Source organism: Danio aesculapii, chromosome 1, assembly GCF_903798145.1.
Source record: "Danio aesculapii chromosome 1, fDanAes4.1, whole genome shotgun sequence".
NCBI classification, from domain to species: domain Eukaryota; kingdom Metazoa; phylum Chordata; class Actinopteri; order Cypriniformes; family Danionidae; genus Danio; species Danio aesculapii.
This window is the reverse complement of record NC_079435.1, coordinates 51,439,894-51,456,226: the sequence shown is the minus strand read 5'-3', so window position 1 is coordinate 51,456,226 and position 16,333 is coordinate 51,439,894. Positions and strand designations below refer to the sequence as shown.

The following is a 16,333-nucleotide window of genomic DNA, read 5'->3' as shown; positions in this document are numbered from 1 at the left end:
CAGGAGCCAATCATTAACCACTGACGATTGTTTTGGGGAGGGGCTCGGACCAGAGGTGTGTTTTTATGACAGTTTCTGCAGTTGTCATGAATCCTCTAGGGTTGGCAAATGCAATGCAATCATAAGAAATATATCCGCATAAAGCTTAAAATCTCTACTTTTAAATGAACCAACTACACTTGTTTTGTAACTTGTATGAAATGAACGTGAAGAACAGTCCAAAAAAATTAAATTGTGTGGGATTCAAACGTTTATAACTGAAACTTAAGAGACAGTTGTGGTTTAATTTTATTGGTGATTCCAAATATGAAATTTAATCGTAAGCTTGGAGAATTTGATGTTCCCCATTCAAACAGAATGCCTGAGCATACTGCCAGGCTGTCGAGTGAAATGACTTGCTTTAAAGGGACTTTGTTCAAGGTCACCAGAAGGTCACCTTGTGACTCAAACCTTTAGTTGGGGACTGGTGGAGTGAAATGGAATAGATGCACTTTCTTTAGCTCCATCTGATGTTGAACAATTACAAACAAAAGACAAACAATAACAAAAGACAAAGTTTTAAAAAAAAGGAGATAAAGGAGCTGATGAGGAAGAAATAAAAGTCATGAAAGCAAGTGAAGTCGCTAAAGGGATGGATGCTAACGGCTGCACCGCTTCATCAGTTAGCAATGACGATCTCATGCTTGTATCAATACTCTTAGCGCCAATATGAGCAAGAAAATAATATTTCAAGTTCTTTTTGCACACTAAAGAATGCAGTGGACGAAGTAGTTGAGCAAGTGGAGGAAATAGAACAAGCAGCGAATGCACATGAACAGCGAACAGAGGTTCTGAAGCAGCTGTGCTCAAAGTTGAATGCTGAGGCGACACAAATGCAAGCAAAAATGGAAGACTTGGAATCAACATCTCGTCATCAAAATATCCAGATAATGAGTATAAAAGAAAAAGAGAAACAAGGGCAGCCTAACAGGTCTGTTGAAACCCTGCTTATAAAGTTGCTGGGAGAGGAACATTTTCAAACCTCTTATTTAGTTGGTACAAATGCAGTTGTTAAACTCGAATTGAAAAAGACTCCAATCTACCAGAATAGTAACTGTAGTGACTAAGTGATTCAATGCAAATCATCAAGTAATGGACAAGTAAATAAAACAGAACCAGTCCCATCGTTTCAATATTTAATTAAAGAAAAATGCTAAATTGATGAGTCAAAAACCTCCAAACACTCCAACTGTGTCTTATAGCTTCAATATAAGGCTTCGATATGTACAAAAGAGACCTTAAAAGCAGTTTCAAATCTCTCACGAGGCTTCATGAAAATTTGATTACGAACAATAAAAGTTCTGCAGGGAAGAGAGATAAATGTTCTGCTACCGGCTACTGTAATTGCACACTAGAAGAGTGTGGTTAAATTGCAAAAACTTTCAGTCACTAGAAAACACAACAGTGTTGATATCCTCCAGCACAGTAGAAGAGATGGTCTTTTGTTCAGTTGTCCGTTTCCTTTAACCAATCATCAGGATCACTTTTAATTACATATGTTATTTTTTGCATCCCTGGGAGGCTTTTAAAAATCATTATCACTTTGTTCATTCTCCATAGATCGAGCAGGACAAAAAGTACACGGTAAACTCTTAACACAATCAGCTTTAAAATGAGCTGCAATTAAAAAGTGCTGTATGTGGCTCTCATTGACACTCCTACATTTACAATTACTATGTCATGAACTTTATGAGGCTGCATGAAACTTGCATGGACTGTTGAAATGCCCTGTCGCAAGAAGAGTAGTTAACTTTGCTTCACAGACATACTTTATGATATTAATCTCAACAGTATAAGCATTTTCCCTCATTTAAAATGAGCAAAGCAAAGTATCTGCTCTACTTTCTAAATCGACATTCATCTGGATAAAGTTATCTACATAACTTCCTAGTACTAGTATTGTTCGTTATTAGTAAATGCATTAACTAATGAAAACTTAAGTGTGACCATTAGATTCCATTTTAATTAAACCGCCATAAACAGCACCATCGTTTGTTTTGCTTGTTCATCATTTGTTTATGCTTGGAGGCAATTTTGCAGAGCATGCTCTTGAAGTGTTGCCATGTCCTCTTATTATAAGCAATGCTTATTTGGCATATTTGGGCTTGGCTCATGAAGCGATACAGTTTATGCTGTTAATTAAGCTTGCGAATCACGGTATTTGGTTTTATGGCTTATTTCCAAGATAAAGCATTTTCATTTAAGTTTGTAACAGAGATTTTCTAGCAATATTTGGCAACACAACTGTAGTGAATTTCTTTGTTTTCATCCAGATCAGTATAGTTATTACTCTACTGGTTTTATTTTTTTTAAATAACAATAAAAAAATGATCTAGTAGGATCTTGTTAATGATCTTGCTAAATGATCTTGTTAGGGAATAAAACGGTTATATACTGAGAATGGGGCAGCATGGAGGCTCAGTGGTTAGCACTGTCACCTCACAGCAAGAAGGCCACTGGTTCGAGTCCCGGCAGGGCCAGTATAAATCCTGTTTGGAGATTGCATGTTCTCCGCATGTACACGTGGGTTTCCTGCGGCTGCTCCGGTTTCCACCACAGTCTAAAGACATGCGCTATAGGCGAATTGGGTAGGCTAAATTGTCCGTAGTGTATTAGAGTGTGTGTGTGTGTGTGTGTGTGTGTGTGCGTGTGTGTATATGTATGAGTGTGTATAGGTGTTTCCCAATACTGGGTTGCTGCTGGAAGGGCATCCGCTGCAGTAAACGTATGCTGAAATTGTTGGTGGTTCATTCTGTTGTGCCGACCTCTGAAATAGAGACTAAGTCGAAGGAAAATAAATAAATACTGAGACTGGCTGAAGTCTCCAAACTTAAATGTCCTTTCTGGTAGAGGTCTGTGCCAGACTGGTTTTTAAGTCCCACTCCCGGGAAGGTTTTATTCCGCTCCGCCTGGTGTGCGTACCCTGATAGAAATCTATATTTAAAATTCTAAAATGCATAGCGTTGCGTGACGCGGCGCACCGAGCAGAGCATCTGGTGAGCGACCCCCTTCACAATTAAAAGGTAAAACTTTAAAAGTATTATCACATCGCATGAAAAAGACTCCCATATATCAGACTTGCCTGATGTGGGTTTCCTAACAGTAAACTGACTGTTTTCTAATGCAAGCTGAATGTCCTTCAACGACAGCACAACTTCACTTTGCTCTGCCATGGTAAAGGACCGTTATGCAGATGATGAGCGCACAGACTGTGCAAATAAAATGCACATGCAGAGAGCACTGGTCCATGAGTTCAGCATGTGTAACAGTCCTGAGCACTGGTTGTACCGGTGCTCAATAAGAATGAGGAAATCGCAGATATGCAGTATCGAAATAACGTTGGGACTTGGGAGTAGGCATGGGCAAGTAAAGTATTTTGGACCAGTAAACATGTCAAGCTGAATAATTCAAATGAATTATAGACTTCTGCTTATTCGTTTCAAAAACACTGATTTCTTTACCATTTAAAACATCATCTTTGGATATTTTTTCTGCTGGAGATACTGTTGTCCTAATAAAAAAACAAAAAAATCTTAGATATACTGTAGGAATCACAACCAAACCACAGTAAACCTTGAAAACAGTTATCGTCTGATGCCTACTAGGGAGCGCTATATTGTTAGACCGCCTGGTCCCATTAAAATTACACTAGAGTTACCGACCGCTACTGTGTTTTATTCTGAAATGTATTCCCACACTGCGGAATGCAGACCTACTCATTTCTGGTGCCACTACTTGTTCTTCTTATTTTAATGGATTTTATGTTATAAAAATGTTAAGGTAATTACCAATCCTGTTGCCCAAATTCAGCACAAAAAATGAAATATGGATATTAAATCTAATAATGAGCAACCACAAAACACTTTTAGGCTCTGACAATGTGCTGAAAACCAGGCCTAACAGCAGGGAATTACAGTATCTGTAAATGTCACACACTTTAGAAGTATATTATGAAATATTTGTGTACACCCAGTTTATTTTTCATGAACATTTTCCAGTTCCTGTTAATTACCAATCAATGATTAAATTAAATAACTGCCCTTTATAAGAAGATATATGTATCCAAACTCAAAAGGCTTGTTATTTACTGTGCTTCATTATTTATTACCATTAGTACAGAGAACAAATGCACAAAATAAAGTCATATTTATCCCTTCATTTTGAACTAGATTTGTGCGAACACAGATTTCATAATTATGCAAAAAATGAGGGCATGAAAGGAAGGAGGAACAGTGAATAGTAAGAAAAGAGAGAAAAACAGCATCAGCGGCCAATTTAGAAACAGACCTGAGGGTGTTTGTTTACTCATGGGTCTGAGTCCTAATTAGACTCTTGCCTCCTGAACTCATTTAGACTGATGGCCAAAGAAATATGGAGAGAGGGAGAGGCAAATAAGAAATATGGATCGTAAGCACACTGTTCTGGCTATACATTTACGTATATAATAGTGCGATTCAAATGATTTGGCCCTCTAAACTTCACACTGAATAAATGAGTTTGCTCTGTGTAATGCATTAGACCAATTGGACCTAGTCATAGCACTTGCATACTTCTTGCTCTTTTGTTGATTTTGATTGCTTCTATTATCCGAGCTGTCAGCCTCGAGTCAGTCTTGTGTCATTCTCAAGAAATAACACTTCTATTACTAACATATTCTCTATACTTACTACTAATTCACAATTTCTACACCATCTTCTTATTTAAAAAAGAAAAACTCTCTTACTGTATATTTTCTCTATTCAGTCTACTCTGTACTTTATGTACAGTTGAAGTCAGAATTATTAGCCGCCGTTTATTTTTTTCCACAATTTCTGTTTAACAGATAGAAGATTTCTTCAACACATTTCTAAACATAATAGTTTTAATAACTAATTTCTAATATCTGATTTATTTGATCTTTGCCATGATGACAGTAAATAATATTTTACTCGATATTTTTCAAGACACGTCTACACAGCTTAAAGTGACATTTAAAGGCTTAACTAGGTTAATTAGGTTAACTAGGCAGGTTAGGGTAATTAGGCAAGTTATGGTATAATGATGGTTTGTTCTGTAGACTATCGGAACAAAAATTTGCTTAAAGGGACTATTAATTTTGACCTGGTTCATAACAAATTTAAACTGCTTTTATTCTAGCCGAAATAAAACAAATAAGACTTTCTCCAGAAGAAAAAATATTATCATACATACTGTGAAAATTTCCTTGCTCTGTTAAACATAATTTGGGAAATATTTAAAAAGGAAGAGGGGCTAACAATTCCGACTTCAACTGTATGTATTTACAAAAAATAGCTTTAATCCTCTATATCACTAGCAATTACTGACATACAGTCAAACTATAGATTATTCAGACACCAGATACCATTTATGATGAAGAATGGAAACTATAGTTCATTTATGTAAGTGAGGATGGCAAAATGAAATAAACTGACGCATTAATCCCCAAACTTCTTCGTACAGTGGACTAAAGACCAACAGAAACAGAAGAACATGTAAATGTGGGAATCTGGTTGACAGCAGCAGCTCAGGTAACAAGACTGTTGATAGACATCTAAACACTGTCTGAATTATTTTTAGCTGATCGTCATGCATGGGCTGCACAGTGGTTCAGTGGTTAGCACTGTCGACTCACAACAAGGAGGTCACTGGTTCGAGTGGCTGGGCTTTTGTTGGCATTTCTGTGTGGAGTTCATGCATGTTCTAGTGTATGAGTGCGTGAATGAGAGTGTATATGTAGGTGTTTCCCAGAACTGGGTTTCGGCTGAAAGGGCATATCCTTTATGAAACAATTGCTGGAATAGTAGGCGGTCCATTCTGCTGTGGCGACCTCTGAAATAGAGACTAAGCGCAAAGAAAATGAATGAATTATTGTAATCCATTGTAGACCATTTTGGTTACATATGCGCCCGAAATTTTATCTATGCAACCTTAAAATATATTTGTGAGCATTTGTGAGAGTACATAAAATTGTTGCCGTACGACCAATTTTCACAGAAAAATGTTTACCGCATACGCGGATTTAGGAGAGACATTCACGCATTATGCCTCTTTGCACAAATCCCGCAATGTTTGTCCCGCCTTCAAGCTCTTATTGGCCCACTGCGCTTGAACAGAACGTTTGTTTCTTTTTTTCTTATTACAATTTTCAAAATTATAGAAGGTAAGTTGTGATAATGTAAGAAATGTTTGTTAAGAGTTAATGTTAAGTTAATTTAAGTTAAGTTAATGTTTGTTAATGTTAAGTGTCTGAATAATTTTTGGTTTGACACACACACACACACATTGGTTTTTGATGGTTTATGAGAACTTAATGTATTTTGTAATGTATGCTGTAAAAAACGTATTGCCTTAGTGTAACCCTAACCCCAACCCAACTTTTAAATGTCAAAACAGCCTGTAATGTATGTTTTTTGGGCATTTTAAATTACAAGAACACAGGGAATGTCTTCATAAACCACCTAAACATTGCCAATACTAAAGTAATACCTATGTCAATATACAAACATGTCCTCGTAAACAGCACACGAACACAAATGTATTGTCACACTTTTTTTGCATATATGCACAAAATCTGACACTAAAACTTCAGATGAATAACAAGAAACACTTTTTCATGCAAAAATACTGTATGTATTGAACATTGTTATTATTTATTTAATTTTTAATTATGCATTGTTATTATTTGAATCTATTTATATATTTATTTTCACCTTTTTTTACAGAATTCCTGATGTTTCAATATTTCATAAGCTTTTATTTTTACTTATATTTTTTATATATTTGTTTGACTTATTACATTATCTTTAAATAATATTAAACTATATTATTTAAACATTTATTGATTTATTTTCTGTAGTTAAAAAACCCCAATAAACATATTTTGGAAAAAAAAAAACTTTTTCATGAAACAAAACTTGAGGCAGAATATGTTTTACATCAACTTCTGGTGAACAGAGAAAAGCAAGTCAGCAGTGGTTATAAATAGACAAGTAAATAAGATAAATTGTCTTTACCATAAACATCATGCTTTACAAAGGCTTTTGTTAAAAATGTATTTACCCAGTATTTCCTGTGAAGGTGGGATGATGAGGGTAGTGTCATCTGTTGTCATGCCACCAGCCACCTCAATTTTGCGGAGTCGTTCTCTCAAACGCTGACACTCTACTCTGAGCTGCTCCACATCATCTGCTCGCTGCTGCTTCGCCATGCTGGTGGGGTTCATCTGCAGGTGGACCACCTTTGTCTTCACAGGGTCATAGTCTCCCTGATAAAGGGAAGAGATGCTGAGTTAGAAAACCAGGATTCAATTAATAACACAATCCGGCAAACAATTTTGCATTTAATAGACATCTAATAGACATCTAAACGTAGACAGCAACAAGGCTAAACTTGGACTGTCACCTAATCAATCAATCTAATAGACATCTAAGAATGGCCCAAAACTAGACTTGTGGTCAAATAGACAGTTTAGACAGACTTTATATGTGTAGTCATTCATTTCTTTGTATTTGATGACTAGTCTAGTTTTGGTCTATTATTCTAAGACGTCTGTTAGATTTTCACTGACAGCCCAAGGCCCAATCCCAATTCTATTTTTGTACCCCTACCCCTTGGCCTTTAAAACCAAGTGTGAAGGGGAAGGGCTTCAAAATTTACCCCTAAGAGTTGGGACACCACTACAGCACCTGCACACGTCATCATATGTCATCGCGATCTCTTGCTTCATGTGAGATCAGACGATCGCGACTGCTGTAGTTATTCCAGCTGCTTTTTTTTTTGGTATTTATCTTCAGGAAATCACTGAAGGCAGATATTATGTTATCTTAACGATCTAATGTGGCAATAAGATTGTAACACTGTGCATTTACACAGTGACCATATTCAACTATGTAAACACCCAAAAAACAACATTAACATTATAGCAGACACTGTAAAAAGGCCATTCCCAGCCACTAGACTTTTCTGACAGGGTATTCGAGTGTCAGAATGTTGTGGGACTGCTGTACATGATTTATGATAACGGATTAAAGATCGCGATATTTAACGGTTTTTATTTTAGCAGTTTTTTTAAAAAGCATGACGGTAAAACATGAACGCGGTTGTGAATATATTAAAACATATGCTTATTTGTTTTAAAAATTCGTAATAATGACAAAAGGGGTAGGGGTACAAAATAGAATCGGGATTGGGCCTTAAAGGCTTAACTAGGTTAATTAGGTAAACTCGGCAGGTTAGGGTAATTAGGCAAGTTATTGTATAACAATGGTTTGTTCTGTAGACTGGAAAAAAAAAGCTTAAAGGGGTTAATAATTTTGAAAAAAAAAAATTAAAACTGCCTTTATCCTAGCCGAAATAAAACACAAGACTTTCTCCGGAAGAAAAAATATTATCAGACATACTGTGAAAATTTCCTTGCTCTATTCAACATAATTTGGGAAATATTCAAAAAAGAAAAAAATTTAAAGGGGGCTAATAATTCTGACTTCAGCTGTATATATTATATTTTAGGAAACATTTATAATATATTGGAAGAGTAAACAAGTCAGGCTAAATAATTAAAGTAAATCATTGACTTCTGCTCTCTTTACTGGTTATAAAAACACAGATTTATTTTTAAAAATCCTTACATACCTTAGGAACCTAGGTATAACAGAAAATTTTTGCAGTTTTTTTTAACCTTGACTTTTCCAAACCTTGGTAAACCTTGAAACCGGTTATCATCCCATGCCTAGTTTTAACGTTATGTGTTTGTTTCCAAGATTCATAGGGTTTGTTGCATGTATTTCCGAAAATACAACATTTTCAAAAAGTTTAATTTTTAATTCTTTTAAAAAAGTTAATTTAATTATTTCAAAAACAAAAAGAGTGTAGAAAACAAAAACTTAACTTAACAAAAAGCTAATTACCAGTTCTTTTAATAATTCTGCCATGAAAAACCATTGTAATTTTTGGCTGATTAAAAAAAGTAAATTAGCATTACAGTGAACGAAATGAAAGAAAAAATAAATTAAAAGGACGGGGGAAAATGGTAGAAGACTAAAAACATAAAACGATGTTTTCTAAAATCTTTAAAAACACATCCAGACTGAAAACCTTTTAAAAGTAGCCAGATTTTTCAATCAAATGAAACTTCAAATAGTAGCAGTAGAATAAAAAAATAACATTTTATTCATTAGCACTTTAGGACAAGAATGTGATCTGAAAATAATGATAGATGTCATGAGAGTGGGTCCAACAGCTCATTCATTCATCTATTATATAGACTGCTGAACTACTAGAAAACGTCATTAAAGAAAAGCAGTCCGAATGAGGGCTTAAAATCAAGTCCAATTTCATCTGAAGGCTCTCGTCCCGTAAAAATACATTTATCCCAATTGCCCTCAAAACAAAAGGACCAAAGAAGTGATAGTTCATCCCCCGTCTGAAACGAAAGGCTTTATCTTCTGGAACGATTCTTCATTTGGGTGTAAAACTTCAGGGGTTTAAAAGCCATTACTGAGCCTTCTGGTGAATTAAGGGCCCCATCAAAGAATAATGCCTCGATCTGAACATCTCATTACTGAGCAAATTACATCACCCTGAGCTGAAGACAGAGAGCCAGAGAAGAGGAATAGAGACCAAGGGGTGAGGAGGAGATGACATAACTGCAGAACAGAGGGAAACCGAAGAACAGAAACAACTAGAATTACTGAAAATGAAAGATTAAGCTTTTGTTCAAGCTTTCTATATTAAGATGGGAAAATGGGGTTAGAATCCCAGCCTTGTTGAAATAATCACTACATTGGTAAAAAGGCTTTTTTCTGATGTAATAAAGGTAAAGAGTGTTAAAAGTACAACATTGAAATTAAAGTTTCACCTCAGCATAAATGCGCACACCCCAATAATTAAACAGATATTTTTAATAAATAATAATAATTTAGTCACCGAACATCTATAGAAACAGAAAGATAATACACTTAAATTCACGTTTCAACAAAATGTTATACATATTTTGTTTCTCTTCAATCTTCCTCTTTTATTATTATTTCATATTTTTTCTTAACATATACATTTTGATATACATGGTTTCCACTCGGTCACTTGAGCACCCAAATTTAACCCAAAAGCAGAAAAATGAGTAAGACACAGACATATTTGGAAAAAAAGGCCCAGTGAAGGACCGGCGAACTGCAAAGGTATGGATCTGCAATTGTCAACATATCAGGTGAATCCAGCATGTCTGTGCAAGAAGATCAACTGCTGGAGATTGCAAATGACGGCGGTCTTTTAGTGGCTGTTCACATATCGCATCTTGTCTAGAGTTTGCGCAAGTTCGCTATTTCCAATGGAGGTGCTTGCACGCACAGGCGGTGTGAAATGCTCGCGCCTTCCAGACGCATGCAGTTGACTAAATGCCGCGAGTGCAGCACCAGTCACATGACAAAGAACTGACCGATCAGCTTCAGGTTGTATGAAATATACACATTTTGGTAGACTAACTATCGCAAACAAAAACAGAACACCCTAACACTGCAGTGCTTTGAAATTTTCTCCATTAATAAAACTTGTATCAGAGTGACAGCAATGTTTTGTCAGCTTGTCATCCAATGAGAAAACAGCTGATGGTCACTTAGCAACCTACGAACCACCCACCCCTCTGTCCGGTAAAATTGTCAATCGTTGACCGCTCCGCGGTGATAAAAAGGTTGGGGACCACTAGACTAATATACAGCAGGGAAAATAAATACGTCACCAATTTTCTTAAATAACATTTCTAAAGGTGCTGTTGACTGCAACAACCAAAGAAATTCATATATGCAAAGAAAACAAATCTAATTAGTTTACAAATTAAGCTTTGTGTAATAAAATGAAGTGATGCAAGAAAAAGTATTGAACACATGAAGAAAGGGAGGTGTAAAAAGCAGTGAAAGCTCAGAGCAGCTGAAATCTCTCAGTAGTTTTTCAGCAAAAGTCTGCCCTTCATCTTTGTAAATTAATATTCGCTGCTTCAGTCCAACATCTATATTATCAGGATGAAGATGAAACCACCCAATCACCTGACTTTAATCCAATAGAAAATACAAAATAAAGATGGGATTTGATAGACGAGACCAACAGAACCATCAAGGTTTTTTAAAATCTGTTGAAGTCTGAAAAACTCACAGGTGTACTGATATATGTTGAGCACCGTATCTGCATCAATAACTAAACTGCTGAAAATCCTAACAGTTTGTCAATGTTTGCATCTCTCTAACCACAAAGCTAATTGCGATACAGCTTGAATCATAAATGAATCATGAAAAGATGTGGAAAATAAAGTAAAGGTTAGCCGTTCTTGTGCCCAAAATAAACCGTCTTAAAACTGACAAGTGTGGAGTGGGTGGCTATTATTAACTGTCTGTGTGAAGTCACTTATTTTTACTGTGACACTTGGAAGCGTCATAGATAATGGATAGAAGAGGAGGTCTATAAATATTAGAGCCCAAGTCTAAGCGCGTTAAGAAGACGGAGTGATTGGGAGAGCAGGACGAATGAGTGACGCAGCTTTTGATTTCCAGACTTTTCAGTTTGTTTTGGGCTGGCACCAGTGTTGGGCTCTAATGGAGCATGTCTGACTGCATTTCAGCCCGGTGATCGCGTCAATGCGGCAGGAAGTGAAAAAGGAGAGTAAATGAATGGGGGGGGGGGGGGGGGGGGGGGGGGGGGTCATTGATAAATATAGAAGCAATACAAAGATGATGGAAAAGTGACGTCACCGAGCGTTTAGATTTTTGCCTATAATTGGATGTTTACAACAGTTCTGTGGAGCCAGACTTTTTTTAATTACGCTTTTGTGCTTTTTTGTACTTTACAAATGCAAGTTTCAAAGCTCAAAGTACACAATAAATGGAGTTATTGTCTCTCAAAAAAAGATACTTAAAGGCCTGAAATGAGTAGTCAGTAATTCCAGTCTTAAAGGATTAGTTCACCCAAAAATGACAAATCTGTAATGAATTACCCTAATGTGGTTCCAATCCACCGTTTCAGACCATTGTTTGTCTTCACAAATTAAGATATTTTAGACGACTTTGTTTGCCAATGTTTTCTCTTTCTATCGTATTTCCTATAGAAACATGCAGCACGATCTGATACACATGAACATCCCCTATATGCTATACTATGCTAAAATATCTTTAAAAGCGATACAAAAATAAGCTTGAATTAAACTGAATGTGGTTAAAGAGAAGACAAACAATCAAATTCAATATTACTTTTTCTGTCACACAAAAGTGTTCTTGGACCTTCGTATGATTACAGTTTTTGGATCTTTTTCTGGACATCTCACAACCCTTGCTGTATAACAGGGTAGAAAGCATAAGGATTTAGTATAAAAATATCCTTATTTGTGTTCTGAAGATGAATGAAGGTCTCACGAGACTGGAACGACATGATGGTGAGTAATTAATAACATATTTTTATTTTTGGCTGAACTTTAAATCCTATACAAACCCACATAGTTTTGCAACAAATTTGCATAAAGCCAGTCTATGATCTTCACTGGTTGCCCATGAACCATGTCTACTTTGTCCCTTAGAGACATTTGTTTGGTTTTTGTTGTTGGCATGTTGAGAAGACACCATTTTCTGTGCGTCGAAAGCAAATCCACTCTGTACGCAAAACAAAATCAGAACCTTTAGGGCCAATGATATCATCACAGTTCATAGCACTGTGTTTTCTAACACCTCCTGTAATGGGTTGACCAGTCACAACAGACTGAGCCATCTGATCAGTCAGAGCAGAGTAGAATCTCTGAAAGAAGATTTACACACAGTGAAAGGCATTCATTTTATTTTATTTCTTTTTTTATATACAGGATTGCTGTAAATCTGCAAAACAAAAGTTGGAAACATTTACAATGGCAATGGGGCACTTTTAGGAACTGGTCAATGAACTGAATTTCTAAAAGATAGCTACCCTAATAAAAAACTGTGATTAATATTATTATTTATGATTATGATATTTTGCACAAATGCACTTCAAACTCCTTCAGTGGGAACATGAAAACTCAAAAATACAGAATTATTATTTTAACCCAACATTGGGTAAAATATGGACAAACCCAAAGCTGGGCTAACTTTTTCCAATTATAATTCAATATTAAAGCTGCAATCAACAATGAAAGGGACCTCGCACATGGGCTCACCGCCGCTCTGTGACGTTAGGATGACAGAAAACAGTGGACAATAATAATTTAAGCTGATATATATACAAAATATTGAGATAATCACCGGTTAATGCCAAACTTCCTACTGTCAGCAGGTGGCGCTATAACTGGGACTCAATATTAGCATGTAGATGTCTTCAGGAGAAAAATCTCATCACACGTGAATTTTCACTCAGACCTGAAATGTGTGTCTGAGTTATAAGTACTTCCTCCTCCATGGCAAAACTTTGCCAGTCCGCCACGGACACACCTTTTGACAAAAACTCTAGATCTTCACAATTTCACATCAAAAAGGCCTTTGGATTATACTGACAAAACTTGTCATAAACTTGTCATAAACTTGTCATAAACTTCTAGGAGAAGTTTGTTACAGTGTAAAAGATGTAATTTCCTGTTGCCAGCAGGTGGCGCTACAACGGTAACTGGATATTGGCATGTAAACGTGTTCAGGTCAGGACTGTTATCAAACGTGTGGATTTTGAGGCAGATCAGACAATGCATGCCTGAGTTCGTGGCGTAAGATCAACAAGTTTGTGAGGGCGCCACGGACACGCCTTTCGACGAAAGCTCTAGATCTTCGCAAATTAACATTGCCAGATAACAATACCCAATTTTGGTGTTGATCGAATAAAAACCAACGCTGGGCTAACCTTTTCCAATTATAACTGAATATAATTAAATTACACTATTAAAGCTAACAGTAGGGTTTGTCGAAATCTGATCCAGTTTTACATTAGCAACTATTAAAAATATAATTTAAAAAGATTTATGATATTTTTATTTTTAAATGTTTAATCTAAAAACATCCTTTTACTACTTTCGTAGAAAACAACATTACAATTCAACACAGTACAGGCTATATTATATTGGGATTTTATTTTTATTGTACTTCAGGCATACCCCCACCTCTACTAAACAAATATAGTAAGCCAATACACAACCGAATACCTAAACAACGTAAATATTTAAACACTGGGGCTTATAGTCTGAGTTTCCTCTAAGTGCCTCTACATTATTTATTGACAAACAGAAATAAATAAAAACACCACTGTGCTATTACTAAACTATGATTTTTGAAAAGCATATTAAAAGCTAGCAATCCTCAGCATGTCAAGAATAATTTTTCAACAGTACATCATATCGTAGAAAATCATATCACACCTGAAGAGCCATCCAAACTCTTTAATACTGTATAAAAATGTTGAAGATTTTCTTCTAATCCACTTATATCTGTTTAATTACTTTTCTTATTTATTCCCGGATACAAAACCACTTTTCTTACACCTTGAAACACCAAGTTTTTGGAGAGATAGACAACAAGCTGAGAGTGATGTGGTAATTAACTAAAGGGAAAAGATAGAAACAGGATTTTCAATGATTTGAAGAGGATGTAAGTGTGTGGAGTTTCACAGGCAAACACAATACGGTCTGAAGTGCTGATTTAAGCTTCGGAGAAGAAACTCATACCCGAGTTATTGTGGAAGCCAAAGAAAATGCAAGTGTGGCTGTGTACGCAAAAATACAAATAAAATAAACAACTACTCTTAAAAGGAGTCCATCGCATAATTATTCATTTACATCACTGGGATACGAAATGGCATTGACAAGGATACTTTGCTACTCGATAATTAGGCCAACAATGAAGCCCTGCAATAGAAAATAAAAAAAGAGGAGTTTGATTTGACAGAACCATTTGAAAAAACGAGAAAAAAAAAATGCTGATTTTTATTTTATGCCTCATAACAGATACAAAAAAGGCTGTTTATAAAAAAATTAAATAAAATAAAGTCCATAGACATACAGTTGATGATGGGGCTGAGCGATATAGGCAAAAGAAACCTATCATTATATTCTTAAACAATACTAGCATTTCAATTTTAATCACGATTTTGATACACACACACGTTTTACAGGATGAATCTGAAACATTACTTCCAATGGAAAAATTTTTTTTTATTATATGCGCGCAGCTTGCACCCATAATGGGAGTGTTCCAGGCACTCACAGTTGAAAACATGTAAACTTTTCAGAATGCTGCAAGCAAACCGCGAGTCGCATAACAAGAGCTGATTGATCAGCTTCATACTTTGTACAGAATATACACATTTCAGTAGACCAATTACCTCAGACAGAACATCCAAACACCCAGTGATTTTAAATTTTCTCTATAAATAAAACTGTGCTGAACTTATCCCTGTTAATACAGTCTATTTGTCATTAAGCTCTCTCTTCTGTTTCCGCACTCTGTTTAGGCATGCTGCTTTATGATTGGTTCAAATAGCATACTGTGGAAAAATCTTGCTGTCAGGAGATTTAAAAATCACGCATGATCAAATCGCGATTTTAATACGATTTCAATTAATCACACAGCCCTAGTTGAAGAATTACTAGCCCTCCTGTGATTTTTTTTTTTTTTTTCAAATATTTCCCAAATTAGGTTTAACAGAGCAATTCATTTTTCACAGTATTTCCTATAATAAGTTTTCTTCTGGAGACAGTCCAGAAATAAAGGAAAAAAAACATTTTAAGGTCAATATTATTAGCCACCCTAAAGCTATATATTGTTTCAACTGTCTACAGAATAAACCATCATCATACAATGACTTGCCTAATTAACCTAGTTAAGCTTTTAAATATGTGTTGGAAAAAATATTTTCTCCATTAAACAGAAATTTGGGAAAAATATTATACAGGGGGTTAATGATTCAGTAGGGCTAATAATTCTGACTTCAACTGTACATTATATGCTATTATGATAATACAAAGCAAAATAATTGATTTCAGAACTCTCTGCAATACCTAAATGTGATTGGTCAATCCCTACATTCAAATCTCCTGCATACTTCACTAATATTCACGTCTCTTATATCACTCTGCAATTTCTCCATTTTCATAATACCCAAGTAAGAAAAGCTGATTCGCGAGCTAAAAGAATGCTTAATTATAAAGTAAATCACAGCATAGCTTTCAGCCTATAGCACACACAGGTCATATTATTAGCCATCAACCACCACTGAGGCCATTAGCCAAGCTTCATGGTGAAGTTTTTTTTTTTCTTTCAATGATAAAGTACCTTCCTCTGTCCCAGTTTAATAGGGACCAGCGGTCCAT

At 35.7% G+C, this 16,333-nt stretch overlaps 1 protein-coding gene across 1 annotated transcript in view; it reads right to left on the bottom strand.

The window, feature by feature from the left end:
* mad1l1 (mitotic arrest deficient 1 like 1) overlaps positions 1–16,333 on the bottom strand; it is a 114,277-nt gene that overhangs the window by 44,688 nt on the left and 53,256 nt on the right. Inside the window, exon 16 of the mRNA XM_056462275.1 lies at positions 7,099–7,303. Coding sequence (XP_056318250.1) covers positions 7,099–7,303 — 205 coding nt within the window. The remainder of the gene's footprint in view (positions 1–7,098; positions 7,304–16,333) is intronic.